Below are 27,514 nucleotides of genomic sequence, written 5' to 3'. Positions count from 1 at the left end.
CACCCCAACCCGGACACACGGGAGACAGAGAAACGGATGCATCGTCTGCTCACCATGCGCCTGAAGCGGGTCCCACAGCCCCCCGTCTCATTCTCTGCTCAGCCCTTGCCCCACCCGTCCGCGCCCACACGCGCACGCGCACACACACACATGGACAAGGTCATAAGGTTGCCTGTTTACTGCAGTGGGGCCAGGAAGCCCACCAACATCGGGGTGCTGGGCCATGTCTCTGCTGGCCTCGGCCCCCTGAGGGCTGATTAATCTCGCAGAGCAAGCGCTCACTGGCCCACCCACCTGCCTGCCCAGCCTCCCATGCCTGGGCCACTGCCCAAACCCCAAACCCAGCTTGGTTATTAGAAATCCAGCAAGGAGAAGTGGGTTAGGGAGAGCAGGAGGAGAAGGCGCAGGAGAGGTGAGAGCAGAGGGAGGGAGAGGAGGGGGAGAAGCAGCCACCACCTCTGTGCGACTTACCGCCAGTCGTCCTCTACCTGAACCCCGATGGACTGGAATTTGGTAGCGGGACTGGGCTCCTCTTTTGGCACTGGCTGAATGCAGTCAACCTTATTGAAGGACAACGACAGCAACGCACGGAGACAAAGACAAAAATAAAAAACAAACACCACACTTGCTGCTGAAATTCACATTAGTGGGACGACGCAGAAGGACAGACAGACACGAGGCATGCGGACACTGCACATGGGCCCGAGGCCGGACCCAGTGAAGCCGGGCACTGCTCATTCGCGCGGAGGCGGGCGGGCAGGTGGGCGGGAAGGGGGGATGGAGTGGAGATGACTGGCTTTCCCTACTCTGAGGAGGGTGCCATCACATCGATTGCTTTGGGTCCGTTGTCCTCCGAGAGGTGGGAACCGTTCCTTCTAGTCCTCTCCTTTACACGTATCAGAGAAGAAAAAAAAAGAAGGACGACGAGAGAGAAAGAAAACACACACACACACACACAAAGCCACAGCCGTTATCTGGTGTAGTCGAAGCTGGGGGCTGTCTCGAGGCAAGGATGGCTCCCCCAACACTGCCGCTGAAGGGCAGGCTGGAGGCGCTTGTCTCAGGGCCAAACCTTGGACAGCAGTTCTGGATTTGGAAACTGCCCCAAGGTGATACAGTGAAGCCCCAGGACACTCTGGGATGCCGTCCCTGGGCCTGGATGGCCGAGGTGACCTTCAGCCGTGGGTGGGCCTGGGGAGCAGTAGGAAGGACCAGGGCCAGCTAACTCAAAAGCTAGCACTTTTCCTACACTCCTGTGAAGTGGAAAGAAACCCGGCAGCAGTCATGCCCTTCCGTCACTGCTCATGAATGAGAGAGAACCCACACCTGACCTAGGGCTTGAGGTACCAAGGGGTGGGATGAGGGTTGTCAGAGCATCCCTGGAAATTGGGGACTCCCAGTCCCTTGTCTTCACAGATGTGGAAGGGGGGCTGCAAGGCTTTCTGGGGCAGAGGCTGGGCGCCAGGCTCCTCGCCATGGGGACGCAGCTGCATTTCTCCTGCAACAAGAGTTCACTTGGGAAGTGCAGCATCACGGATTTCAAAGAGCCGTGACAAGAGCTCAGCACAGGGGTGGGGGTGAATCCCAGGAAGGGGAAAGCCCAGGATGGTCCCAAGAGCTAGGATCCTCAACTCCATGTGAATTTCTAGATGAAAGGAACCAACGGTGAGCCTAGGTCAGATCTTCTGAAAAGACAGGAGCCTCTGGTTTGGCCAAGGAGAGGGTGGGGCTGCCCAAACCATGACCCTCAGTGGTCAAGGCCAAGAGACTAGGCTATTCTGATGTCCCTAAGAATCCCTCTTGGAGCAGCTTCACAGGGCGGGGGCTGGACTCCTTAAGGAGGAGCCCAGAAACCATTAGTCTCCCAGACAACTCTGTTCCTGTATTTGTGGGGAAACTCAAGCCCCAAGTTGCCTCTTAGGGGGAAAATAATTCAGGCCAGTGCAAGAAATTGGCTAGTGAGCCTTCTGGGGTCAGAGCCATGTGGTCTTCCTCGTGTCTCAAGTTCCTCGGGCATTCTAGCACTCTGCCATCCACTCGGCCACATCCGGTTGCTCAGGGGTGGCTGGGGAAATGGGGAGCCCTTGCAGCCCTAAGCCACAACACACACCAGCTTGACCTCCCTGAGGGCTCCACCTTCCCCAAGCTCAAGGCTCACCGCAGCTGCCCTCCCTTCCTCCCTGCCCTGAGTGTGGTCCGCTTTAGTCTGAGGTCTGGCCAGAGCAGGGAGAGTCCTCTCACTCTGGACTCAGAGCAACTCTTGACTCCTGCGACGCAGGGCTCCAGGTCAGCTCGGCTGCCAGAAAACAGATTACTGCTGTCTGGTGCATGCAGGAGGCGCAGTGAAGCAGGGGAGGGGAGGCTGGTGTGCCCTGTCCCACCGCGTGCTGCGGCCATGGGTGGATAGTGAGTTTGGCTTCTAGGAGGGTCTGCTGGCTTTGGCCACTCGGTCCCAGGGAAATATCTGCCTGGATCCTTTCCCGTGGAGGGAGGCATCGGGACCAGCATCACACTTCTCAATTTGACATGGGCCTGGTGCCTCGAGCCACCTACCTGTCCCCAGGGCCCGAGGGGGCTCTGGGTAAAGTTTCCCTCAAGTAACCCCCATGGCTCAAGGGCTCTGAGTCCCGGGCCCCAGGCCCATCGGCGTCTAGGCTCCATGCTGCTCCCGCCGCCAAGCGGGGCTGTGGCCTCCGCACCCGAGCTGACCTTGGATTAGAGAACTGTTAGGCCAGTCCCACCTCCCACGAGTCGGCTGGCAGGGCAAAGGGTAGAGTGGACAGACAGACGGTGGACAGGTGAACAGTGGACAGGAGATGGCTGGCTGAGTGTAACTACATTCACTGGGACAGCCCATTGGAGGAGCAGGGCCACATGCCCACAGCTGCAGACTGCCAAAGGAGTGGGCGAATGCAAGGAAGGCGTGGCTATGCATGGAATTTGGTTTGGCCACTTGGAGCCAACCCCCCCCCAAATACAGACAAACCACTTTGCCCCAGAGCCCGTGTGGGCCTCCACCAGATGTAATTACACACAGGTAGGTGCAGAGTGGGCTGAGGACGTAAGAGTGTGAAAGGGACCCCTACTTGTATTCCTATAGATGACAGTTTCCTTTTGGGGATGGCCTCAGGGTGGGATTCAGAGCTGGTCAGCGTCCCTTGTTCACTCTTCAGAGCTGCATGTTTTGGGGGTGGCTCAGGAGCCTCAGGGGCTGGGGTGACTCCGCCCCGTGTCACACTGGGCGGTCGAGTACTGCTGTCCAGGCTGTCCGATGAGTTGCTCAGGCCCGACTGGCTTGTCACCTCACTCTTGTGGTCCTGGCTGTCCAGGTAGGTGTCCTGGGCAGACTCAGTACTGCTCTGGACCGTGACAGAGATGAAGGGCTTTGACGTGGTACGTGGAGGGACTGGTGGTGGGGTCTTCTTATACGCCACTAGGCATGATGAACCTGCAGAGAGGGGAGAGGAGAACAGGGAGAAGGTAAGGTCCCAACCCTCGCGAAACCCTTCCAGGTTCGAGAACCCACCTGACAGGCCCTAGCTCTGGCCTCAGCTGTTCCCTCAAGGAGGATTTCTGGAGCAGGAGAGTGGGGGGGGAGCTGACAGCAATGACCAAGACAGACAGACACAGGCCCTGCCTACCCTCCTACTAGCCCAAGGCCAAGTCTAGCTGGGGATGCCAACATGGACTAAAGACATCCTCCACCTCGTAGTCCTATACAAAGGTATTTTCCAGCTGGGACATGGGCTAGATGATAAAGTTCATGGTGCCACAGGCTGTGACAGAGCCTGACCCAGTGCGAGGGGAGACAGTGACAGCAGAGTAGAGCGCAAGAATGCTAAGCAATGTTAACCTTGCTTCCTAAAGCTCACTGAGAGACCTACTGCTCCCCCTGGACTTTTCCTCCTCTACCTTCCCTCTGCTTGGACGCGCCCTCTCGGTTTGGTCAAAGGCCAACACCTCCTTCAGGGTCCAGCTAACCCTACCCCCATCTTGCTATCCCCTGCCCAAGTTATGTGGAAACCCCATACACCAGTCGGCCTCCCTCAAGACTCCACCGTACCTGGTCCAATTCCCCACTCTCCACCATGATTCAGAGAACCAGGACCTACCATGGGTGGGAGTTGGGGTCATCTCTGAATTCCAGATGTAATTAACGCATCTGGCCTGGGGCTGGCCCACAGCAGGGGCACAGAACGCTGAAGACCCACAGCTGGCCTCTTATTAAATGCCCAACTTTTTGTCTGAAACAGAAGGTGCTGTTCAAACAGCAGTCGCCACTTGCTGTGACGGGCTGGGTCAGACCTGACAGCTTTTCTCAGCATCTTAATTCCAAATGCCCTTTCCCCCATGAGGATTAAAACAAACCTCTACCTGAGTGACTTTAAGCTCTGCCTTCAAGGGGCTACTGATCAGGGTGATGCTGATGGCCCAGCGGAAACCCACAAAACCAGGCCCGGTGCCGCAGGGGCCACCAGCAAGGCACAGCAGAATCCGTCCACCGCTGTGAGAATCACTACCCAGCCCTATCAGAATGGCTAAATTACAAAACAGTGACAACACTTAAGTGCTGGTGGGGATGTGGGGAAACGGAATCACTCATACATTGCTGCTGGGAATGCGAGATGGTACCACCACCCTGGAAAATGGTTTGGCAGTTTCTTTCTTTTGAAGATTTTATTTATTTTTAAGAATCTCTTATTACTTAGGGGCTCTCAAACTCACAACCCGGAGATCAAGAGTCACACGCTCTACTGACTGAGCCAGCCAGGAGCCCCTCGGCAGTTTCCTTTAAAGCTAAATATGCACTAATCATACAATCCAGCAATTGCACTCTTGGGCATTTACTTATCCCACAGAAATGGGAACATATTCACAAAAGAACTCCTACATGAGTGTTCATGGTAGCTTTATCTGTCCTAGCCAGAAACTAGAAACAACCTAGATGCGCTTCAGTGACTGGTTTGACAACCTGTGGCACATCCAGACTGGAATACTACTGAGCAATAAAAAGGAACCAGCTACTGATATAAGCAACAACTTGGATGAATCGCAAGTGAATTATGCCAAGTGAAAAAAAGCAATCTCAAAAAGGTACATACTATACAGCATGACTACAAGAGATGGGAAGCAGATTATTGGTTGGTGGGGAGACGAAGGGGAGAGGGTGATGCAGAGGCTGGGAGGGACATGGGTGTGGCTATAAAAGGGCGGCAAGGATTCTCCGTGTGCTAAGAAGTGGGGACAGGCGGTGGACACATGAACCCGCACAGCACTGGACACAAAGCGAGTAAAGGGAAAATGGTGGAGTCTGAGTGAGACCGGCTGGCTGGTATCTACGTCAATATTCTGGTTATGATATTATATTAGTTTTACAAGATTATACCATTGAGGGAAACTGGGAAAAGAGTAGATCGGATCCTCTTATTATTTCTTAAAACTGTATGTACATTGCAATTACCTAAAAATAAAAAATTTAATTTAAAAAGCCCTTCCATCAGTCGGTTCATCCGACAAATGGGTTAGGCCAGGCCCTGTATAGACTCCAGGAAAGCTAGGAGTCTCATCAGCAGAGAATCGGTCATGAAAGGAGTGCTTGAACGGTAACAGAGGCCACAGTGGAAGAGCCTGGGAGCCGGGCCTCAAGTCTGAGTCAGGAGGTGACGAAGAGCTCTGGGAGCTCAGAGCCAGGAGCACTCAGTTCCCATTCTGCTCAGAATTTCCCAGTCCTGCTGAGGCCTTGAGGGAGGGATCCGTCCAGACACACTCTCAGCCTGAGAAGGGCGGCCCATGGGCAGAAGAAGACAGGCAGGGCAGGGAGGAGGTGGGGCTGTGGTCAACAGGAGCATGACCCTTCCATGCACTGCCTGACGGGAGAAGGGATGGGCCTGCTCGGGGAAGAGGGGCTCCTGTGTTCAGCTGGCCATGAGGCACAGGCTCAGCCCCAAGCTGGGTCATTCACTGAGCTGTACTCAGCAGCTTTATGGCTTTGTAATTTAAACCTCATAGTGACCCTGTGAGGCGGGGACAGGATTGTGCCCGCTTTACAGATGGGGCATGTGAGGTTCAGAAAGGTCAGATAACTTACCCAGAGCTGCTCACAGCAAGTGGCAACCAGCATCCGTTCAGCTGCGCAGCCTCTCTCACTCTGCTAACCCAGCTTTAGGCCCCTCCCTGCTAGGACGGGGCTGCACTGATCACTGTGCCCCACAGTATCCTGCTAGATTCTGGAGCCCGTCTGCCGGGGGCATGCCCAAGCTGAGATCGGACTGCTGGAGGAGGAAGGGCCTAGACTAAAGGCAGAGGCCCTGGCAATTACTCATGGAAGTCTCTGGCCCACTCTGGACTTTCCAGTACCCCCATCTGTTCAGTGGGTGGGGAGGAGTTCTAACCCAGGTGGTAGCACACCATATTCACACGGCCCTTGACACTCAAAGCATTTTCCTATTGGTTCTCATTCAAGGATAGGAGAGATTCCTGCTCTAAATCCCTTCTCTCCACTGCCTGAAATTCTACCATTTGAGAGTCATTCCTTTGATGGTAAGGAGCCAGAGAAGCCAGAAGGCAGCAGAGAGCCAGACAAGCCGGAGTTCAGATCCCAGCTCTGTCTTATACTAATTTGGTAGCCACAGGAAGGGATTACAGAGGCTACATCACAGAGAGTAAGGCTCAGGCCCAGGGCTGACATGGCTCCTACTAGTTTCTGGTACAGAGTGAGCCAGACCTGGAGTGGCGGTGGGGGGTGGTGAGCTACCCCTGGGGTCACTGGTCAGAGAGGCTGGGCTGGTTCTCTGACCAACCCTGGGGAAGTTTTCCTGCACAAGCTAGACATTAAGAGCAGTTTGCTGAAGCCAATGGCCAACAGCACCCAGCAGAGCAAGAACTGGGTTCTAAGCCTGGCTGAGGCTGTGGGACTCATCACGGTCCTTGTCCCCATCTGTGGGGTGGTGCTATCACTGGCCTAAAGGAGCTAGTGTGTGCAGTGACCTATGCGGAAGAGGTATCCCCGTCAGGAGACAGTGGGGGTGCCCAGAAAGAAGACTAACCCTCCAGCCTCTCGCTCAGGGTTGTCCAGGTCCAGAGTCCTGCTGACACACGCTCAGAGGGAAAGTGAACTAGCAAGGGGCCAGGCCACATGGCTAAGATGTGATAAGAGGAAAGGTGAAGTTATCTAGGATTTTCTGTCTCCTGGGGCACAAGTCACAGCCAGATAAGTGGTGTGACTAAGAGGGAGGATTTCAGGGCCTTGGGGGGCTCCCTGGGTGGCAGGCATCCCTCAGCTCTGAGCACTGTCTATCCCCAGGGCAGGAGGATGAAAAACAGGCCCAGGACTGGACACTCCGGCCATTCTGTGTTCCTTGCCCCCACTGCCCTTCTTCCCAGCGTGGGGCTATTACACACGCTGCTCCTTCTACCTGGAAAGTCCCCACTCCTCACGCTTCCAGTGTCCCTTCTTCAGAGAGGTCTCCTCTGACTGCCCTCTACTCTCAGATCAGCCAGCATCTCTGTCAGAGCCCCTGTCACATTTGTCATCCGCTCATTTAGGCATTTATTTGTTGATGGTTATAGGCTTGGGGCTGTTGGGGGGAACTCTGTCTGTCTTGGCACAGCAGGTCATATCCCAGGCCCAGGGTACTACCTCAGGCTTTTCAGAAAGCTCTCAATAATATTTGTCGAATGAGAAAATGAACCTCATCCCTGCTATAAAAACCTGTTAGTTGCCCCAAGTCAAGATCATGTAGCTTTAGCGAAGGCTCCCAACACTGGAGTATGTAAGCTTCTTGTCTCCTCTCCTACTGGGAGCCCTTTCTAAAGCCTGGTTCCAACTGACCACCCATCTCTGCAGCTTCATCTCCTGTCCTCCCACCCCCTTAGCACGGCCCTTCCAACTTCAGAGAACCGAATGTACGCTTTTCCAAACACACCACACTCTGCATGCACCCAAGCCTTTGCACATGCACTTGGCCTACCAGAATCCCTTTGCGGGTCCTTCAGCCAGTCCCTCCGCCCCAAGCTCTTGCTGGCCCAGGCAGTCTGCCCCTCTCATTTCTCTGTGGATCAACTGGAACACTCAGGGCTATGGCCGTGCCCGACTGTGTGTCCCATGCGTGTCACCAGCCCAGGACCCAGCCCAGGATCCAGCACAATCATCATTTGCCAGTTAAACTTTAAAGGGGCACAAGTGCCCCCAGAGACCCAAGGTGTTGGACCTGGCAAGCACTGCATCCTCCAGGATGGGACTGTGGCCCTCCCTGCCCAGGGGAGACATTCTTTGTGCCACAATTTATTATAACAACATGACACGTGGGTCCAACTTTTTTGTCCATTCACTCTGGAAAACTTTCAGATTTGCCTAGGAAGCTAGAGAGTGAACATGCCTCCAGCTGAGCCACAGCAGTGTGCACCCGGAGGCCCTCCCACCCCCCGCCCACCCCAGGAGCTGCATGCTTCCCTGCCCCCATCTCGGCCCAGCCAGTCTGTCAAGCCCAGGCTCATACAGGAGCCGGTTGTGCAAGGCCTCCTCCGTGCAGTCTGCCCCCGGCCCCAGACATCCAGCCCAGCCTCCCTGCCCTACAGCACACAAGTCCTTGCTTCTTCTAAGTAGAAGCTCCCTTTGTCTCATTTCTGCCTTCTGCTTCAAGATCTTATCCAGCAAACTCTATAGGTCAGAATGAATTTATTTCTGCATTTTTTTTTTAAGTCAACGTGTAACAAGATGACCAAATAGAGCTTTAGACACTCAGCAGACTGGCTGTGACTCCGTCTCCCCAGAGATACAGACGCAGCCACCCCGGGCAGGCAGCCCCCTACAAGTGCCTTGGAGGCCCAGCATGGCCCTCCTGCCGCTGGCAACCGGGGGCCCAAGCTTGGCGGGGGAGCTGAAGAAGAGGTCTAGACTCCTGAAGGACAGTGGGTGCAGGGGGCCCCAGACAGTGTGGGAGCCACTGCAGCGGGCCTGACAAGAGGCCGTGGGGCCCACGTCAGCCCCATGAGGACAGACAGCGCTGGCCTCAGAGCCAGAGCTGCCTTAACTCCCTTTGCTGGCCCTGCCAGGCTGAGGAAAGGGCTTGTCAGAGGAAGGGCTGAGGGCCTATGGGATCCCTGCCCTCTCTCACCAGTGAGCAACCTGTCAAATGACGCAGCTCAACGGGGCAGCCCATTTGGGTGCTATGGGAAAAACAGCTCAAGGCTTCCACCTACCAGCCTCAAAGGCCTCCCTTCATCCCTCTGTTTCTTCTCCCGAAACAGGGGAAGTTGGGAAGTAATCCCGAGCAGCAAGGTCAGGATCAGGGACAGACTGCCCTCTCACAGCCACATTCCTGCTGAGCCCACGTGACCCCACGGTCCCACTGTGTCGGTCTGGAAGCTACCTCCTTCGCTGTGCCTTCAGAGCTCGCAACGTCAAACTTTAATTCCAAACTCCAGCGAGAGCGCCTGGCAGCACCTCTTACCCCAACGTCCTCCTGGGAAGCCTCCACCACTCCCCAGGACCAGGTGCTTCCTAACTGCCTCTCCCATCCATTCCTTGTCCCCTTGATCTAGAGCCAGCCTCCCCTAGAACACCCAGACTGCTTCTCCCTGGCCCCCAACCTCCTGTGCTGCCTTTCCAGGCCCTCCTCCACCTTGGTCGGCCACTTGAGAAATGCAACCACATCATGGCTTAGTCTGAAACCTTTCCATGGTGCCACAACTCACCCAGTGGACTTAGAACAAACCTTTCAGTGGGGGCCTTCAGGGCCTCCAGAAACGACACCTGCCTTGGACCCCAATGTGCATAGGAGCCAAGAGGTCACAAACGTGGCACACTGGGGAAGACAAAGCAACAAAGCTCAGGGAGCCCCGGTCCCATTCACGGAGTCCAGTCCAGAAACCAGGATGCGCTCCCGTTCGTAGTGTTCCGATGCCAACAGTGGCCCTTACCGAGCACTGGCTGGGCCAGGCCTGAGCAGGGGCTTCATACACAGTCAGTCCCCATGACTCGGGACTCTATCCGAATTCACCTATTTGATAACATTTGTTTGTAACTCCGAAACCAACACTCACGGGGTTTTTGTGGTCACTGCCAGATACGCACGGGGAAGCGGAGCCACCCACCCAGTGCACACTTTCTTAGCTAAGCTTGAACAAGGGGACACCCTGCCTTCTTGTTTCAGCTCTCCTACTGTAAACCAGTGTGCTTTTCCTGGTCTATTTAGGAGTATGTTTTTCACATTTTTATTCTTTCTGTTGGTGATTTCTCCATAGCACTGAAGGCAGTGATGTGCCTATGGAGAAAATAGGTATCCAACAAGCCTTGTGCAGGCATGAGTCATAGTGCTACTGGCCAATTCAATGTTAATAAACCATCAGTATATTATTTTTAAACAGAAAGACGCAGAAAACAAGGTTATGTATTGATTAGCTGGTGGAAATGAGACCAACGTCTTGCAGGGCCTCGATTTCCCCCAGGAGCCATGATTCAGAACGCATTCACTAATTCAGTGTTTGTCACACTTCATGAATGTAACTACTGCAAATAAGGAGAATGGATTGCACTCCAGCCAACTGAATCCTTAAAATGGGTGCATGCGAGGTAGGTCTGCCACTGTTCCAGTTTACAGATGAGGCTCAGAGGGGCGGAACAACGCCCTAGCTCACCTCCCAGAGAGGCAGTGTTGGGGCTGGGACTTAAACCTGGGCTGCCGGAAGGCTACTACCCTATGCCTCCCACCCACTGCACCAAGGGTGCTGCCTCCAGATGACCCTTGGGCACATCAATGATTTCACCCAGAAAATGGGGTGTGATACCCAATATGCCCTGAGTAGGAGCCAAAGAGATGACAGATTGGAAGCTTTATAATCCTGGGCGGGGCCCCTGCAACTACTGTTACCATGGTTTCTGGATCAAGGAGAGAGTGATCACCTCCTGGAGACCCAAGTCACCCAGTGGCAAGGAAACGTGGGGCTTTCACGTGAAGGGATCCTCTGTGAGCAAGGCATGGCTTGGCCAAGTAGGACTGAGGTAATGCTGCCGGTGAAGGGAAGACAGGGACCGAGGCAAGGAGGCCTGAGGGCTGTGTCCTTGGCTTCCTGGGGCTGTCAGGAACAGAGGCATCTTCTTCCTACCTGCAGTATCCCTCATAAAGTCCCTCCCAACTGGCCTGCAGTCAGAGGGTTTTATAGCACCAGACCTGACAGCAGCTGGAGGGCAGATCACCTATCTTAATAGCCCAGTGCACCAGGCAGCTCCACGTGAAGTGCCAAGGCCATCTCAAGCTGAGAGTGTCCAGAATGAATCTGAATCCCTTCCTCCCCCACAATGGCCTTGCTCTCAGAGAGCGGGGACCTCATGCACTCAGTTACACACTCCAGAAGCCTGGGAATGCCCCCGCTTCCCATCCACCTCCATCTGCCCCTCCCCCACAAAAGCACATTTTATAGAGACTGGCTTCTACCCCCACCAGCCTGGTCTAGGTTGCCACTTTCTGTCCTCTGGCCTTTCTGCTTTGTCAGTGGCCCAACCCACTCACAACCACTCTCCCAACAGCAGCCTGAGGAATCTTTTTAAAGTACAAAATGGACTACTTCCTTCCCTTTCTAAAGCCTTCAAAGGTTCCCCACTCCATGAAGAATAAAAGGCACACTGCTCATTTTGGCCTACAATAAGAACTGGCCCCCCCGTCCCCCCACCTCCAGCCTCGGTTCCTATACCTTCTCCTTGCTCATTCTGTTCTAGCTGCACTAGCCTCTTTGCTGTTCTCAAACATTCTGAGCACGTGCCCACCTCAGGGCCGCTGAACCTGTGAAATGATCCCCACCCTCATCTTTGCATGTCTACTCCTTCCCATCCTGATCTGTCTCTGCTCAGGAGTCAGGTCCTCGATAGGACCTCTCTGACCACCCTGTTTCATTCATGCATTCATCAACTTACTGGTTTACTTGTCTTCTGTCGTTCTCCTACCAGAAAGGGATCCTGAGTATCTAATACAGGTTCCTGAGGGTGGAGACCCTCAATATCTTGTATAATTACAACGCTTTCCCAGCACCAGGCCAATACATGGCTGGGTTCTGTAAATACTGAATAAATGAACAGCCCCCTATTTGACAGTTAGGCAAACTGAGGCTCAAGGAAGCAAAATGATCAACTCCTGAGTCTGAGTTGGAATCCAATGCCCAGGGCCAGGGCTTTGAGCTCCTTTTAGGTCAGTCCCAAAACACACACGCATGCATGCACACATGCAGGCACACTACAGGGACACAGTCTGGTGGGATGTAAAGCCTTGAGCAACACTGCTTGAGGTTGGGTAACAAGGCTGTGGGAATGAGAGCTCAATAAACCCTAAGGAATGGGTGTCAGAAATTGTTTGAAAATAACCATTCCTAAAAGTTGGCAGAGAGAGAAAGTAAACGGTGCTTCCAGCAACATTTTCCAGGCCAGGCGTATCACAAGTTCAGATTTAAAAGGATCATTACTGAATGAGTCCTGCCCAGGTGCTACTTCATTCCAGACATAGGCCTGGGAGGGGAGATAATTATCACTGATGTTTTACAGATGAGGGAGCAGGCTTTTCAAGTGGCAGTATAGAAAAGCTCCGTTCTATGAGGCCAAGGTGCCAGGTTCTAAACTCAACACTGGACGTGGTGGGCCAGTGTCCCTTGCACAGGACCTGATCCTTTCTGGGCCTTAGTTTCCCCAGCTGTAAACTAAGCAGACTGGCCTTGAATGGGGGTCACAAGTTCAAATGTCTATAGGAGACTGGTTATCTAACCCCTCTGGGTCCACAGCTGCCATGTGGAGACCGGGTGACAGAAGTCAGAAATCTGGACTTAAAAAAATAATAATAAAACCCTTATGTTTTTAAATGGAATGAGTTCTGTCAAAGTTTTAAAAAACACTGTGCAGGTACCTGCCTGCCACCTAACGTGGCACATAGATTGTGACTGCTGGAGCAGCAGTCCTCAGACCTCCTTGCTTTTTCTGGAGCTCTAGCCCCTCTTCCCCTGCTCCTTCTCCCCCTGCTCCGTCTGCAAGACCCTCCCCCTTGGAAAGGCAGGACACCCTTGGGAACCTTGAAATTAAGGCAGCCAGGAGGTACTTCTGACGGTGGCTCAGGTCTGGCTGGGTGAAAGCAGAGAAAGCCCCTTCTGGTCGGCAGGCCAGGTCCAGCTTCAGGTTCTTGGCACCAGGGCACAGGTGGGGAGAGAGGACAGGGTCCGGAGTGCAGATGGCCAACCCCCTTCATGGGCCTGGAGCAGTTGTTTGAGAGGGCCCCGCTTGGTTGCCCCCTGCCCCGGGGACAGCTGCTCCTGCTCCTCAGAAGCACGGTTTGCACCCCAGCTGGGGCAAGGGTGTGCGAGGGTTCTGACACGTTCAGGCCAGAGGGGCAGAGGAAAGGTTACACAATGCCCTCCGGATGGACCCAGAGTTCAGCTCAGCTGGGTTTCCAGGACGGGAAGCAGTGGGTCGGGAGACTTCACAAGCTCCAGGGTGCCTCCCCTGGCTGAGGGTGGCCCTGAGCTGGCCTAGCATGGAGCACTTTAAGGGTTTCAGCTTACTACCTCTTTACCAGGCCGACCGTTCCAGTTTCAAAGAGGAAGAAAGTGAAGCTCAGAGAGAAGTGAGCAACCCAAGGTCACACAGCCAGTGAGGACCACTGCTCCAGCAGTCACAGATCTATGTGCCACATCAGGTGGCAGGCAGGTCTCTGCAACCCAAGGTCGCACAGTGGAAAAGCCTGGATCTGAGCTCAGCCTTTTTGATCCCAGAACCAGTGCTTGTAGCTACTACTGCACCATGATACCCACGGCTGGAGTCTGGTGCCACCCAGCAGCACCTGGCTGAGATCTCGGCCAGGCCAGTTCCCCAGGCACGACCTAGACGGGCTTCTGCTCCTGGGGCCCTCAAGCAGGGTCTGATGATTTCCTGAGTAAGTTAGAAGGTGGCAGCCTCTGGCTCTGCTGGCCAGAGGCCTGGTGCCCCCTGGACCAGAACCCTAGCACATGGAAGGAAAAGGTGCCCCCCCCCACCCCCACCTGTGACCACTGCTGCCCACTGCCCTTCCTCAGGCCCTTCTCCTCCAGGTGTGTGGTCCCAGACACTCTGGCCCTCTCACCAGAAACACCAGAACCCTTGACATGGGTTCCCCAGTTACCCAGGATTTCCCCAGCTTGGCTATCACTACAGCTTCAAAGTAAAGCCCAGAGAGGTCACACAGCTGGTTGAAGGGGTGCTGGGATTAGGAGCCTCCAAATTCCAGAGTCCTAGGAGATAATAATGCCCGTAATTTTCAAACCAGGTTTTGAGGGCCCCCAGGGGGGAAATGAGGAAGGCCTTTTTGACTCCCATTTTTTCTCCATATGGAATTCCCACACAGAACTCCGAGACCCACCACATGACTTCAGCCTCCTCATAGAACAAAGGAAGAAACTGAGGATCAGAAAGGCACATGTGCTGAGGATCAAGTGGCAGAGCAGGGGCCTCTGCCTGGGGCTCTAAGTGTGGGTGTGTCCCTCTTCTCCCCAGACTGAGAAAGGAAGATGCCTTCAGGTTCCCAGCCTGGAGAACGCTCCAGGCGTTCAGGAAGGCAGCCCTACCTCCTCCAGCCCCTGACCAGGGGACCCCAAATAGCATGCTATTCTCAAAATCCACTTCTACCATTACAGCAAAGTATCCGGTAAGCAACCTGTCAGGCAACATTCACTCCTCGCCCATTCTCTCTTTTTCTAAGATTTTATTTTTAAGTAAGCTCTATACCCAATGTGGGGCTTGAAATTACAAATCCAAGATCACGCTCTACCAACTGGGCCAGCCAGGCGCCACTCTCCTCATCCCTTCTGTGTTGGAATCTGCCACAAACATCGTCTGGCTATCTCATTTATCCTCTGAGACCTGCCTGTGGAGTCCACTTTGCCAGCAGCTCTGCTCAGGGGCCCCTGCCCTACCCCCAGGACACCTATTACCACCACCCCTGGGAGTCCGAGCTTTAAAGAGATGGCAGCTTCCAAGCTGCAGTTACTGAATCATGACTTTCTTGTTGTATGTCAAAGTTATAACCACTAGGAGGGGGTGCTGCGGAGATGATACCCAGAGTGACGGGCTGCTGTGGCCCCAGTCTGTGTAAAAAGCTGATGTGTACAGTCCCTTGCCTGGCCTGGTGGAGAGTTGGCGGAGGGGGGTGTGGAGAATCCACGATTTGGCTTTTCAAGTACTGGCTCTAGCATGCGGGCTTCACTGCTGCCTTTCCAAGGTCTCAGGAGCCCAGTCTGGGAAATACAACTTAAAAAAAGCCTTAAAAAACCACCCTTACTTCTGGAGGGCTGACGTCAAACCCTGGTGATGAGTCACAAAAGCCTGGCTTTTTATAAGTTGTCACAGGCCCCCGTGTCCAGAGCCAGACACTGCCAGGCCCCATGCACCCGAATTGCTGGCCTCTTTCGTCATTCTGAATGACCGAGAGGATCCCAGAATAGAAAGAAGGTGTTAACGGGCTCATTCACTGTGCCTAGAGTGACAGGTGGTATATCGGGTGACAGGATCAGGAGCCAAGAAGCCTGGGCAGCTGAGAGATGGGATGAAACAAACAGGGTGGAACTGAATGGGGAAAACCTTGGGTTCAGGTCAGGTCACCACTGGCGGTGCCGCCTGCCTTGGTGCCAGGCCCGGGGACAGAGACATAAGAAGGGAGAGGGCCTAGTCCTCAGAGCTTATATTAAGATTTTGAGTTTGGATCCCATGTTAGACCATTACATAAGGAAGCAGCACACGTGGGAAAATGCCTTAGCGACTCCTGCTGACCACAGACATGGCCTGAGGCTGCACTGACAGAAAAGGTACAGGACAGGACCGGGGCGGGGCAGGGGGAGCAGCCCCCACTGAACTCGGGATGATGCCATGGGTAATGCTGGCGACTCTGGACAAGGGGCATTGCCCAACTGGAGCCCGAGGAAAAGGCAATTCACATGGGCAGAAGTCTCAAATCCATCCGTGATGACAAATGCCTATTTTACAGCGGGGAAGTCCCACGCTGGGTCCTGGGCAGGCAGGATGATCCAGGACGCGTAAGTCCTTGTGCTGAGGCAACTCGCAGTAAATGCTGAGGTGGCGAGGAAACGCCTCCTCTGCTGTGCGGGGCCACAGGGAGCCTGAGAAAGCCGGGACTGACTGATCACGAATGCTGTGACTGGTTAGTGCTGCCTGTCAGAGATGTGCCACAGATGGGGTGTGATACATGTGTACACGAGTCATGCCTCGTTCAACACGAGTGAGGGCTTGGAGAGACTGGGACAGTGTTCTGGAAAAGAAAGCCAATTCAGAAAGGCATGGCTACTGTCTTCAAATACCTAGAAGATGTCGCACACACATGTGCTCCAAGTCATCACACTACAACCCTAGTGGGGACAGGAAGGTGAGGCTGTTAAGGGGAACCAGATTCTGCATTATAAGGAGGCACTTTCTAAAGGGCAGAGCTGCTCAGAAGGGTGCAGCAGGGCCAGGCACAGGCATGATGGCCGCTGGGAGAAGACACAAGCCCTCATGGGTGTGACCCTTCGGATTCCGTCCAAGCCTGAGGTGTTTGTTCTTTCTTTGCCCTCCTACATCACACCCAGTTCTGGACGGGACATCAGATATCATTCGTGTGTGTGTATGACATTCACACTTCGAACTTTTTTTTTTCCCCCATCCAGAGAATTGTTATCAACAAGCAAAAGAGACAGAGGACAATGTTCATTCAGCCCAGCTACATGGGAAATGATGTGAGGACTAACACCAGGGCCTCGGCACAGCCAGGGCTTACGATGCCTTCCTCCAGGAAGTCTGGCAGCACAGCGCCCCCACCTGAGATGATACGCCCACCCTCAGCATAGGAGATCCGTCAGCACCCGCTACCTGCTTCTGAGCACTAGCTCTGCACTCACTCATGGTACCACTAGGCTCCTGGGCCTCAGTTTCTCTCATCTATAACATGCCACCAATAGCCACTTGCCCTGCCCCCTGCCCTAGAACTGCTCTGAGTGTCTGGGATGCAGGTGCGAAAGGGCCTGGCAGGGGCCCACGCAGCCGCTGCCCCATCCCAGCCCCGCCGAGGCACTCCACAGGCCAGGGGCTGGGGAGGGCGGGTTCAGTGCCCTGTGTGAGGACCCACAGCTGCCCACCCCCCTCCATGCCATACGTGTATCACCGTCTGATAGTTTTGGTTGGTGACCACTGGTGTCCCTGTCTTGCCAAGCTGCCCTCTCTCCCCACCACCCTCTTCACGCCAACACATCACATTCTCAGCTTCCAGGCCTCGGCAAGGGGTGCTCCCTGCCTGCAACACCCTACCTCCTCCCTCATTCCGCCGCCTCCTCCAGATTTCAGTTCCGGCATGGCTCCCTCCAAGGAGCCTTCCCTGACTGCCTGACTGGCTCCCTCACTGGGTCCACGCCCCATGTTTAGATGTGCTCCAGGCCCTCCGCGCTGTTTGCTTTTCTCCTTCTCCCTTTAGACCCTGAGGCCCCTGAAGGGAGTGGCTATGTGGTTTCCATCCCTATAACCCTGTCTCCAGCCCAGAAGAGGTGCCCAGGCAAATGTCTGCTGATATTTAGGAGATAGGACCCTGCTTCTGACTTTACCCCAAAAGTGGTACAGGCCTACAGGGCCTTCCCCCAGAAGACTGAGGACACAGCAAGTAGAAAAAAATCTGTAAGAAGTGACTTGGCAAGCAGAAGACAGAGGCGCTGGGACAAGTCGTGACTGCAGGCTCCCTCCTCATGCCCCCGGACCCATTCCTGCTCAATTTTTTCCCAACCACCTCTGAAAGCACATTATGGTGACATTTGGGGAGATCTCTTTGAAAGAACCACCTACCCAAGTGAAGGTCACCAACCTCCCCGCCCTGCCCATAGAACCCTGCCCCCACAATGGCACAGGGTACTAAGTGGGTTAAAATTAGCGGCTAATAGTCATAATTACCAGTGTTTAGGGTCTGCTCAGGAATTGGTGGCTACTGCAGTGGCCCAGTCACTGTCCGAGGTCCTTACACCTGCATCTTATATTTGATCCCCTCAGGATATGTTTTCACCATCTCCCTTTGTGCTGCTGAGGAAACGGAGGCCCAGAGAGGTTGAGGGACTTGCTCAGCGTCACACAGCAAGTCACATTCTATCTGCTAAGTGAGTGCAAACCCTATAGGTTTCAATCTCCAGAACCCAACCTTCAGAGCATCCAGTCTCACAAACAGTAAAAACACAAGCTCACTGACGAGCAAGACTGCACACACATTCCCTCAAAGCTTAGAAGTCGCTATAGAAAGACAAGTTTGGTCTCCTCCTTCTGCTGGTGGAGAGTGCGCCTCCACAAAGACCTCAAGCCCAAGCCAGCACCGCAAAGAGCACCTGAAGAAGGTGGACTTTACCTCGACAACTTCTACCCCTCTGGGAGCTGCTGTGCCGCGATGTTTTTGCAAGCATACTCATCACACCTCTCCAGGCTTTGGGCTGTCCTGCCAAAGGACCCTTTTCTGCTCTCACAAAGAGACCTGTGACATCACCTGCCCCTTAAGCAGTCCCTTCCCTCCCAGGACCGCCACCTGTTTGTAAAAGCTGGGGACCGTACTAGGTTGGAGATCGCACTGGCTGCACTGGGTGCGCTCCTTCCAGGTGGTTGGGAGGACCTGCCTGTGTTAAGAAGGATCCTGGAGCTGTGTCTGGGCTCAGTGGGACTGCCTGTGATTGACTGATGTTTGCCACAGGCCTAGTATGGGAAGTAACTGCGAAGTACAAGATTTGTGTTGTCCCTGGGCAAGATGATCACCACAGAAATGCTTTAGGACTCTATTCCCATGATGCAGAATCACTATCCATGACTCCCCACCAAAACCTTCACCCTGTGTCCTCCCCTGCGGGCCCACCAACAAGAGAGTTTCTTGGGCAATGTTTTCAATCCAGTAAGATGGGAAAGCAACTATTTGTTTCACAGTCTCCTACCCATCAAAAGACTGACCACCGAGGAACCCACAGTAGCTGCTTGTGACTGAGGGTGGCTGGGTTTCAGCCCAGGGTCGACGCCAAAGTGCTGAATGACCTCAGGCCTGTCACGCCACTTCTAAGTCTCTGCTGCTTCTGTAACACGGGGATCAGGAGTCCCGTTTCCCTTACATTTAATCACAATTGAACACTGTGCTAGGATCCTCAAAACTGCCAAGGGAAGTCCGTTATCTATCTCACTGATTTTGGGATGTCCACATGACAGAAAGTACTGTCCTGTCTCAGAGGAGGAAGATGAGGCTCAGAGAGGTGGAGGGACGTGGCCCAAATCCTACAGCAGGTAAGCAGCTGAGGAACTGTGCCTGGGTCCTAGGATTACATCCACAGCCTTCCCCATCCTATCATCCCACCTCTACAGGGAGGCTGTGGCCAGGTTCCACGCAGCCACAGGGCCTTGGAACCAAGGCTACCTCTGCGAAGAAAAGTCCTCCCAGGAGATGATCAGCCTGTTAACTCTGCTGGAACGCGGTCACATGAAGCTGTGAGTTGCAGTGTGCATTAACTGGGAGAATTAATCACCACCCAAAGACTTCATTGTTCAGAGATATCATATAACCTCCTTTTCAAATACATCCTCTTAAGACGGCCTTGTGAATGAGGCACCTGGGGGAGTCGAATCCAAGAGACAAAGTAGAATGGTGGTTGCCAGGGGCTGGGGGGAGGGAGGAACGGGGAGCTTTTGTTTAATGGGTGAAGAGTTTCAGTTCTGCAAGATGGAAAGAGTTCTGGAGAAGGGGATTGTGAAACAATGTGAGGGTATTTACTGCCACTAGACTGTACACTTCAAAACAGATAAGATGGCAAACTGTTGTTAGGTACACTTTATCCCAAATCGCTCGGGGGGGGGGGCTAGCAAGAGTCTGATTCCTTACAAATGAGCCGAATTATCAAATTGCTGTTTTACACCCCAAATCCAAAAGTGACAGAATAAGGTATTTAAAACTCCTATATGCATAAATTTTAAAAATTTCTGCTTTGAGTTAAATGTGTTTGTGAGCAGAGGCTGATCTATGACCTGCCTGCATTCTCTTTTCAGACATTCAAGGAAGAGAAATAAAAACAAAGAATTCAAATAGAAAATAAGGAAGATCCGAAGTCCTTAAGGACAGTGATGGTATCAGAACCTTGGAAAAGAGTTGGATGGGAGTGTGTGGAAATAAAAAGTTTAAAAAAAGAATTAACTATAGAAAATAGGGGGAGGGGAAGGTCATTCTAATCTCATTGCCTGGACACAATTACTATTATAATATCATTCTATACCAAAACTTTTTTAACTGTGATCATTTTTTTAAAAATGTTTTATTTATTTATTTATGAGAGTCAGAGAGAGAGAGAAGCAGAGGCAGAGGGAGAAGCAGGCTCCCTGCCTAGCAGGGAGCCCAATGCAGGGCTCGATCCCAGGACCCCGGGATCATGACCCGAGCCGAAGACAGATGCTTAACCATCTGAGCCACCCAGGCGCCCTAACTGTGATCATTTTAGAATTGCAACCTTGCTAAAAAGAAATAGAAACTTCTGCTTTGGCCTTCTTACACAGTAGTGTGGTGGAATAGAAAGAACAGTGACCGAAAACTTCAAATCTTGATTAAGCTGTGTGACTTTGGGCAAGTCACTTAACCTCTCTGTTCCATCACCTCTAAAAACAGCAATAATAACTGCAAACAAACCGCCAGAAGAAGCAACAAAGCTTCGTGAATTGTGAGGGAGTATGTGAGAGGAAGCGAGCAATAAATACGGAGTGCTGAAGGGGCGCCTGGGCGGCTCAGTCGTTAAGCGTCTGCCTTAGGCTCAGGTCATGATCCCGGGGCCCTGGCATCGAGCCCCACATCAGGGACGGGAAGCCCGCTTCTCCATCTCCCACTCCCCCTGCTTTTGTTCCCTCTCTCGCTGTGTCAAATAAATAAATAAAATCTTTAAAAAAAATAGAGTGAAGAAGCCTTTTCTTGATGACTTAGGGATTAGTATGAAAACCAATCAGAAGGTAAGTATTTGGGAGTTCTGATGTTAATTTAATTTTTTTTTAGATTTATTTATTTATTTACTTGACAGAGAGAGAGAGAGAGAGAGAGAGAGAGAGAGAGAGAGAGAGAGAGAGAGAGAGAGAGACAGCGAGAGAGGGACACAAGCAGGGGGAGTGGGAGAGGGAGAAGCAGGCCTCCCGCGGAGCAGGGAGCCCAATGCGGGGCTCGATCCCAGGACCCTGGGATCACGACCTGAGCCGAAGGCAGACGCTTAACGACTGAGCCACCCAGGCGCCCCATGTTAATTTTAAAACAAAACCAAAAACACCTCAACCCATTGACACCTTGGGCTCCTACAGGGCAAAGTTGTTTGCTTCAGAGCAAACAAGGTCCCTGAGATGATGAGGCCCTGCCTGACCTTGCAGATCACTCCTTGTTCCTTAATATGCTAAACACTTTCCACCTGAGGGTCCTGACCCGCCCCTGCTGTTCCCACTGCCAGACTGCCTCTTTCCCACTGGCCACCTCACCTTCCCCGACTTGCCCTCCCCATCCTCTCTCAATAGGTCCCTCTCAGCATCTATTTGTTTCCTTCAGGGCTCTTCTCGAAAGCAGACAGTATCTCTCCTGTTTGTCACCTGCTGGGATGGGGACTCCAAGCTGGACACAAGCTCCTTGAGGAAAGAGACCAAGTGTGTCTTGTTCTCTCCCCTCCCCCGGGGCTCAGCGCCGGGCTCTCTGAGCACAGGAATGGCTGACCGTTTGGAAAAAGAGGTGGCTGTTTGGAGGTTGGGTGGTGAGGAGGGAGGAACTGGCTGGGATGAACCCAAACCCCCTTCCCCGGGCTGTCCCCATGCACGGATATGTGTGTCTCCGTTGAGGAAACTGCAGGGGAAGCAGGAGCGGAGGCAGCCAGCTTGTATAGGTGCTGTCAGACAAGCCCCGCTCCTCTTACCCGCCCCTGGCCCACGACTGCCCCCAGGCAGGCAGGCACTTCCAGATTGCTACCACACCCCTGTGCAGGGCAATACCATGTCATGAAGTGTAGGAAGACCGGGAAGGCAAGAAAGTTCCAGGAGAGGCAGGAATTCACAAATCTCTTCACAGCACACTCAGTAATGGGCCCCAGCAGGAAACCGTCCTGAGGAGTGATGACCCTCCAGAGACAAGCTCTGGCTCTGAGTGCCCAGCCATGAGTGCCTGATGGATTCTAATGGCCCTCGGCAGGCATTCTAGCTTGATCAGGCATTCTAGCTTGATCTCAGCTCTCCTGGCCCCTGGGCAGCCAACCCCTGCCATCCCTCCCCGACCCACAACACCTTCCTCTCCCCTACAAAGGGCGCATCCATACCCTAGGGTGTCTTTCCCTCAAAATCTCCAACCATCCGGATCCTACCCAGCTTCTGAGGTTTTGAAGGCCACCTCCTCCCGAAAGCCTGCCTTGATTCACTCCAGAGTCCCCATCAGAGCCCTGCACTTAGCAAACAATAACTTGGTGTCCTTCCAAACACCCCATCCAGTCCACCTACATCGCTCTCTCCAGGCATGGGACATGGACAGTCTGTAGCTATTTCAAGTCTTCTCTCTCCCCTTGGATATAATAGCAGCAAACATTTTTTCAGTGGTTCCTCTGTATCAGACACTGTGCTCAGTGCGTTACACACATTTTTCTCTTGTCCTCACACTGAAATTAATGTCAGTAATATTATCACCTCTATTTTGAAAGTGAAGAAACTGAGGCCTAGAAAGTTTAGGGAACCTGCCCAAGGTCTCACAGCTCTCGGTGGCGGCCCAGGATCTAAACCCCAGCAGTAGGACAACTAGACCTAAGCTCCTGACTGCAGGTCTGCGAGACCTCTGGGCTCCTCCCCCAGTGCCTGGCTCAGCCTTACAGCTGGGCTTCATCAATGTGAGCTTTCTGCATTCCAGAGGCAGCACGGCCAGGTGTGGATCATCAATGCAGTCCTTCACCGAGGACCCACCTGATCGATCTCCCACCCTGGGCTCAGTGTGTGCCCTCAGGGAGCAGCCTTGAACCAAAATGGCTCTGTGTCTGGGGACCTTGTGATTGTGCAGACAAGAGAGGTACACAGAAATTGTATTTGTTGAAGCAACAAGACTGATACTGTATCTGCTTTGGCAAGTCTGAGAATTTTCTTAGAAAAAGCACAGAGAAATAGGAGCTCAAGACCTCAGCGAGTTCGATAACAGCTAATCTTTGAAATACCCAGGCCAACCAAATCAGGTGTTAAGATACTCGCTAGCTTCCAAGGGACCAAAACTGATTCAACTGAACAGCAGAGCTATAAGAAACTCCTCCTGCCAAGAAACCAATAGGGAATCTGAAGCCCAGAGCTGGAGAGGATCTTGCCTGAGGTCACCTAAAAACTCAGGGAGAAGCCACGGCTCCTGCTCCCCCAAACCCTGTCCTCGCCAAGTTCTTGGGGCTGGGACCAGAACCAAGAAACCAAAAGGCTTTCAGGCCGCCTGGGTCCTTAAGAAACCGCCAGGAGTTGAGGTAAGTGCCCACCCCACAGTGACCGAAAGTTTAAAAGTCTTCACAGTGGAGACAGGGCCCTAGCTCTTACCTTCAGGAAGAGTGGAACTGTTCTGTGAAAGCTGGTTTTGGGAAGCCAGAATTTCTTCCCCAGGCCAGCAGAGGCCCAGCTCAGCCCTGCCCCGGAAGGATGGGCGTTTAAAAGGCTCCTCACCTGTGACCACACCCGGGTGAGGCTGACTTTCACCAGGGAACCCGTCCGACCGGCCGTCTTCCAGACAGCGGCAGGCCACAACGCCAGCGCGTCTGTAGCCTGGCGCCTCTCCTGTGGGGCCCTACTGGGCTCCCAGCCACTGCCAGGCCTCCAGAGCAAGAGGGAGAAGAGGCCGGCCCCCTCCTGGGAGGCCAGCTCGGCCTGGGTCCCCCAGGGCCAATCCCAGCCTGGGCTGGGTCTGAAGCAGCTGCTTCCGGCTTTGCCTTTCTCTTTCACTTTGGTTTTTAACCCCAAAGTGAAACTAAAGACTGGGACGATGTGGGAAAGATGGGGAGAGGTAAGGCCGAAGAGGGCTGAACCCCTGGCTTCTAATTTCAGTTAAGGCTGCCTGCTCACCTGGGAGGAGGCCCTCAACTCCAGGACTTAGTTTTCCCGTTGATAAAATGGGAGGGAGGAACTAGGCTTGTGATTTAAACTAGTCATCTTGAACTAGAAAAATTAGAGAACTTCTCCTTCCTCATCCCTACCACCGCTGAAGGCAGAGAGGGAGCCGTAGAAATGCCCTGTAAAGGACACTAAAGGACCTTTCTGTTGGCTTGGAGGAGACAAAACTGGCCTCGGTGTGGGACCCTCCTGGCTCCGACTACCTCTTCCTCACCTGTCATCTGATCACCTTCATCCTGAGGCGGGCCCTGGAGAGTTCCAGCATCCTAGGGCAGAGCAAAGGCATCCTAGGCATGAGCCTGACTGTCCTGGCACAGCAAGTGGAGACACCCACCAACGGCTGCCCCCAAATTCCCAATCTGAGGACAGACCAGGCCATCTGCTAAGACTGAAGGCAGCCCACCCAGAACTGGAACTAACATCAGACTCAGCAACTCCAGGGTGCCTGGCACAGTGTCTAGCTAAGACCACTATAATCTATTTTATGGGGGCTCCCCACTGGCTGGTTTACCAAATCTTCCCACTAGCCTGGTGACATGAGAAAGGCACAGATGAACCTCCCCACTTTTCAGATGAAAAAACTGAGGCTCAGAGAAGGGCAGGGACATACTGCCCAGCCTGCACTGGGATTCAGGAGCTCAGTGAATATTTGCTGAATGAATGAGTTCACCGGCCCCACAGCTGCCAAGCAGGTGCAGGCCACACCCAAGAAATGCAGGAACGAGGATGCAGTGTGTGTGTGTGGTGGGGGGATGCTTCTCCCTGGAGACCAAGTCATCAACAGGTCCCCAGGTACCTGTAACAGAGTCCCCTCCAGCCCATTTCTTCCCTTCATTCCTCACTTCCTCTCAGCTACACCTTACTCTGGAAATACCTCATTGCCAGGGACTGCTGAGTGATACTGGCCAACCCCCTTTCCCTGTCTGGGCCAAATTAGCATAGTTCATTCTTAACTAAGGAAATGAACTCGAATCTAGGGAAGGCAGGGTACTTTTTTTAAAAATACACATTTTCAGAATGCAAAAGGCAATTCAAAATATCTCACAAAATGTTAGGTGCACAGACTCTTTGTAACAAGTTTCATGCAGGCACACCCGCATACGAACACGTGGGGAAGGGTGCTTGCTGCAGCACTGCTCACAGCAGCGAGACTGGAAACAACCTAAACGTCCTCCAGTAGAGGACTGGACAAACGACTGGTGGTCCATCCATCGGTGTGACTGTCACACGGTCATGGAAAAGGGGGCCATGGACCTGTGTGCATCTACAACAGAGACTTGTGTAAAGACAAAATACAGAATGGTAGGCTGTAGGGCGAGAATATGCTACCGTTTGTGTAACAGAAAGGGATGTTATTGACACAGCTGCCTGCATATGAAGAGTATTTCTGGAAGGAAACATCAAGACTGTTCATAGTGATTTTCTAGGAGTGGAGAGTGGGAGAGACATATTTCACTGGGCACTTTTTTCTACAGTTTGAGATGTTTAAACACATACATGTATTGCTTTTTCAATAAAAACGTAGTTTCTATACATAAAAATAACTCCAGCAAAATGTTTACCCATAGAAACCTCTCTCTATGGCTCGGGGAATCAAAGTCCCTGGGGGCAGGGCCCAGGCATCTGGATTTTGAAGGCTCCTCAAAGGCTGCCGCTCCCGCCTTGTAGAGCAGGTGGCCAGCCTCTGAGAGTGGATGGAGGCAGGCTGGACACTGCAGGGCTCTGGGCAGGAGGGACAATGTCAGAGAAGACTCAGGAAAAACTTGGCCTTAAGGTATAGGGAGGATCTGAAGAGGGCTTTGAATGTGGAACAGTTTCAGCTGAGAGTTCCTACAGGGAGCATGGGGAAATGATGCCAGGCTGGTAAGACAGGGAAAGAGGAAGGATTGTTTCTCTCAACAGGAGATGCTGACAGGTCCCTACCTCTCTTACACTTGGTTCCCACTCATGGGACCTGAGGGTGCTGGGCCAGAAATCCTAGGATCTGCCTTTATTTCATCTCATTTAATATTAAAGGAGGCAAGGGAGGGTCCCCAGCTCAGCACATGGCCACAGGGCTCCACACCTGTGCTGACTGTAATCAAATATTTGGAGGCTAGACAAAATTCAGGCCAGGATCTTAGGTATAGCAGCCCTCAGGCAACTTTCCCCGCTGCCCCCCGCCCCCCCCGCCCCCAAGAGAAGGAGCAGATGGCCTTCTGTTGAGATGCCCTTCCTCACCTTCTTGTTAATAATTAAGTCATTACTGAAGACGTCTTTGTCACTTTGGAAGTTCAGTTTGCAGAGACTGTTTGTTGCCCTGGCTTGATTTACCATGATGCTCTAGGTCGAGGGCTCACGGGCTACAACAGTCTAGACCTAAGCCACAGGCCCAAACTGTAGGGGTCTGCAGAGGAAAGAGCCCAGTGTTCAGGTCAGGAGTGCTGGGCTAGGTCTTGGCTATATCTAACTGATACTGTGGACGCCGGCAGGTGAGTGACTGAGTCTCTAAGCCTGCTCTGCTTGCCACTGTAGTGCCAGGGCCAGCTCACTGCTTGGCCTTCAGCAGGCACTCCAGTATTGGTCGACTAAATGAGCTCAGCCAGTGAATCCCAGAATGACCTTGGTCAAGTCACTTTCTGCAAAACAAGGATGACAAGCATAGTGATGACCTCCCAGGGTTGTATAAGATCTACTGAGATTAGGTGGATGAAAGTGCTTTGCAAATCAAAACTAGGCTAAACAAATGCTAAGGATTCAGAACCAATGTGCTGAAATAAGATAAAAAATGAATATACGTGTGTATGGTCAAATTTATGAGAGAGCATGAGGCAAATGGCAAAGCATTATTCAAATGAACTATTACACTTGAAAGGGACAGTACAGGCCACTCTACTCCACTGTTCCAATGTCTGAATATTTTCTCAGGCTGTGTCTGATTGAAAGGAGCACAAAAATCCCTCATTAAAGCCTCTGTCTAGATTTTGGTAAGAAGAAGAGGGGTGCAGTTACAATCCTACCTTGCATACGGTTGGGCTAAGAGAACATCTGCCAAAGTAGACTGGCATATGGATCCTGGGGGTGTTTACTGGAGGCAAGGTGGGGGGATGCACAGAGCTGAGGCCGTGCCTTCCATGTGGTGGCTCTGCTTCATGACCCAAGGCCCAGCTTAGGCGGACACAGAGAGGAGAATGGCCAAGCCATGAGTTTCCTACATGCACACTGGGACCAACCCTTGCTGCCTCCCATGGAAGCCACTCGGTAAGTACCAGTTCCCTTCTCCTTCTCTCTGCCCAGGAGGTATCCCTGGCTGCAGCCCGGAAAATGGGAACTGCGCTCCATCACCTGGCTCTCCAATGCCGAGAGCAACTTGGGACAAGTCCCTTCCTGTCTTTGTGGGTGGCTGATTCCTCT

At 53.0% G+C, this 27,514-nt stretch overlaps 1 protein-coding gene across 8 annotated transcripts in view; it reads right to left on the bottom strand.

The window, feature by feature from the left end:
- Positions 1–27,514, bottom strand: part of DLGAP4 (DLG associated protein 4) — a 192,913-nt gene that overhangs the window by 28,714 nt on the left and 136,685 nt on the right. For 2 of the 8 annotated variants that reach the window (XM_027620687.2, XM_027620690.2), the window contains 2 exons: positions 3,087–3,448; positions 472–560 (listed from right to left, as the gene is read on the bottom strand). In XM_027620687.2, coding sequence (XP_027476488.1) covers positions 472–560; positions 3,087–3,448 — 451 coding nt within the window. Of the gene's footprint in view, positions 1–471; positions 561–806; positions 887–3,086; positions 3,449–17,932; positions 18,283–18,374; positions 18,566–23,677; positions 24,970–27,514 lie in introns of those variants that run through there. The other 6 variants (XM_027620692.2, XM_027620691.2, XM_027620693.2 and 3 more) reach the window with 6 other exon arrangements.

Source organism: Zalophus californianus, chromosome 8, assembly GCF_009762305.2.
Source record: "Zalophus californianus isolate mZalCal1 chromosome 8, mZalCal1.pri.v2, whole genome shotgun sequence".
Classification (NCBI taxonomy): Eukaryota; Metazoa; Chordata; class Mammalia; order Carnivora; family Otariidae; genus Zalophus; species Zalophus californianus.
Note: the sequence above shows the minus strand (reverse complement) of the source record. Positions and strands in the feature narration are given on the sequence as shown.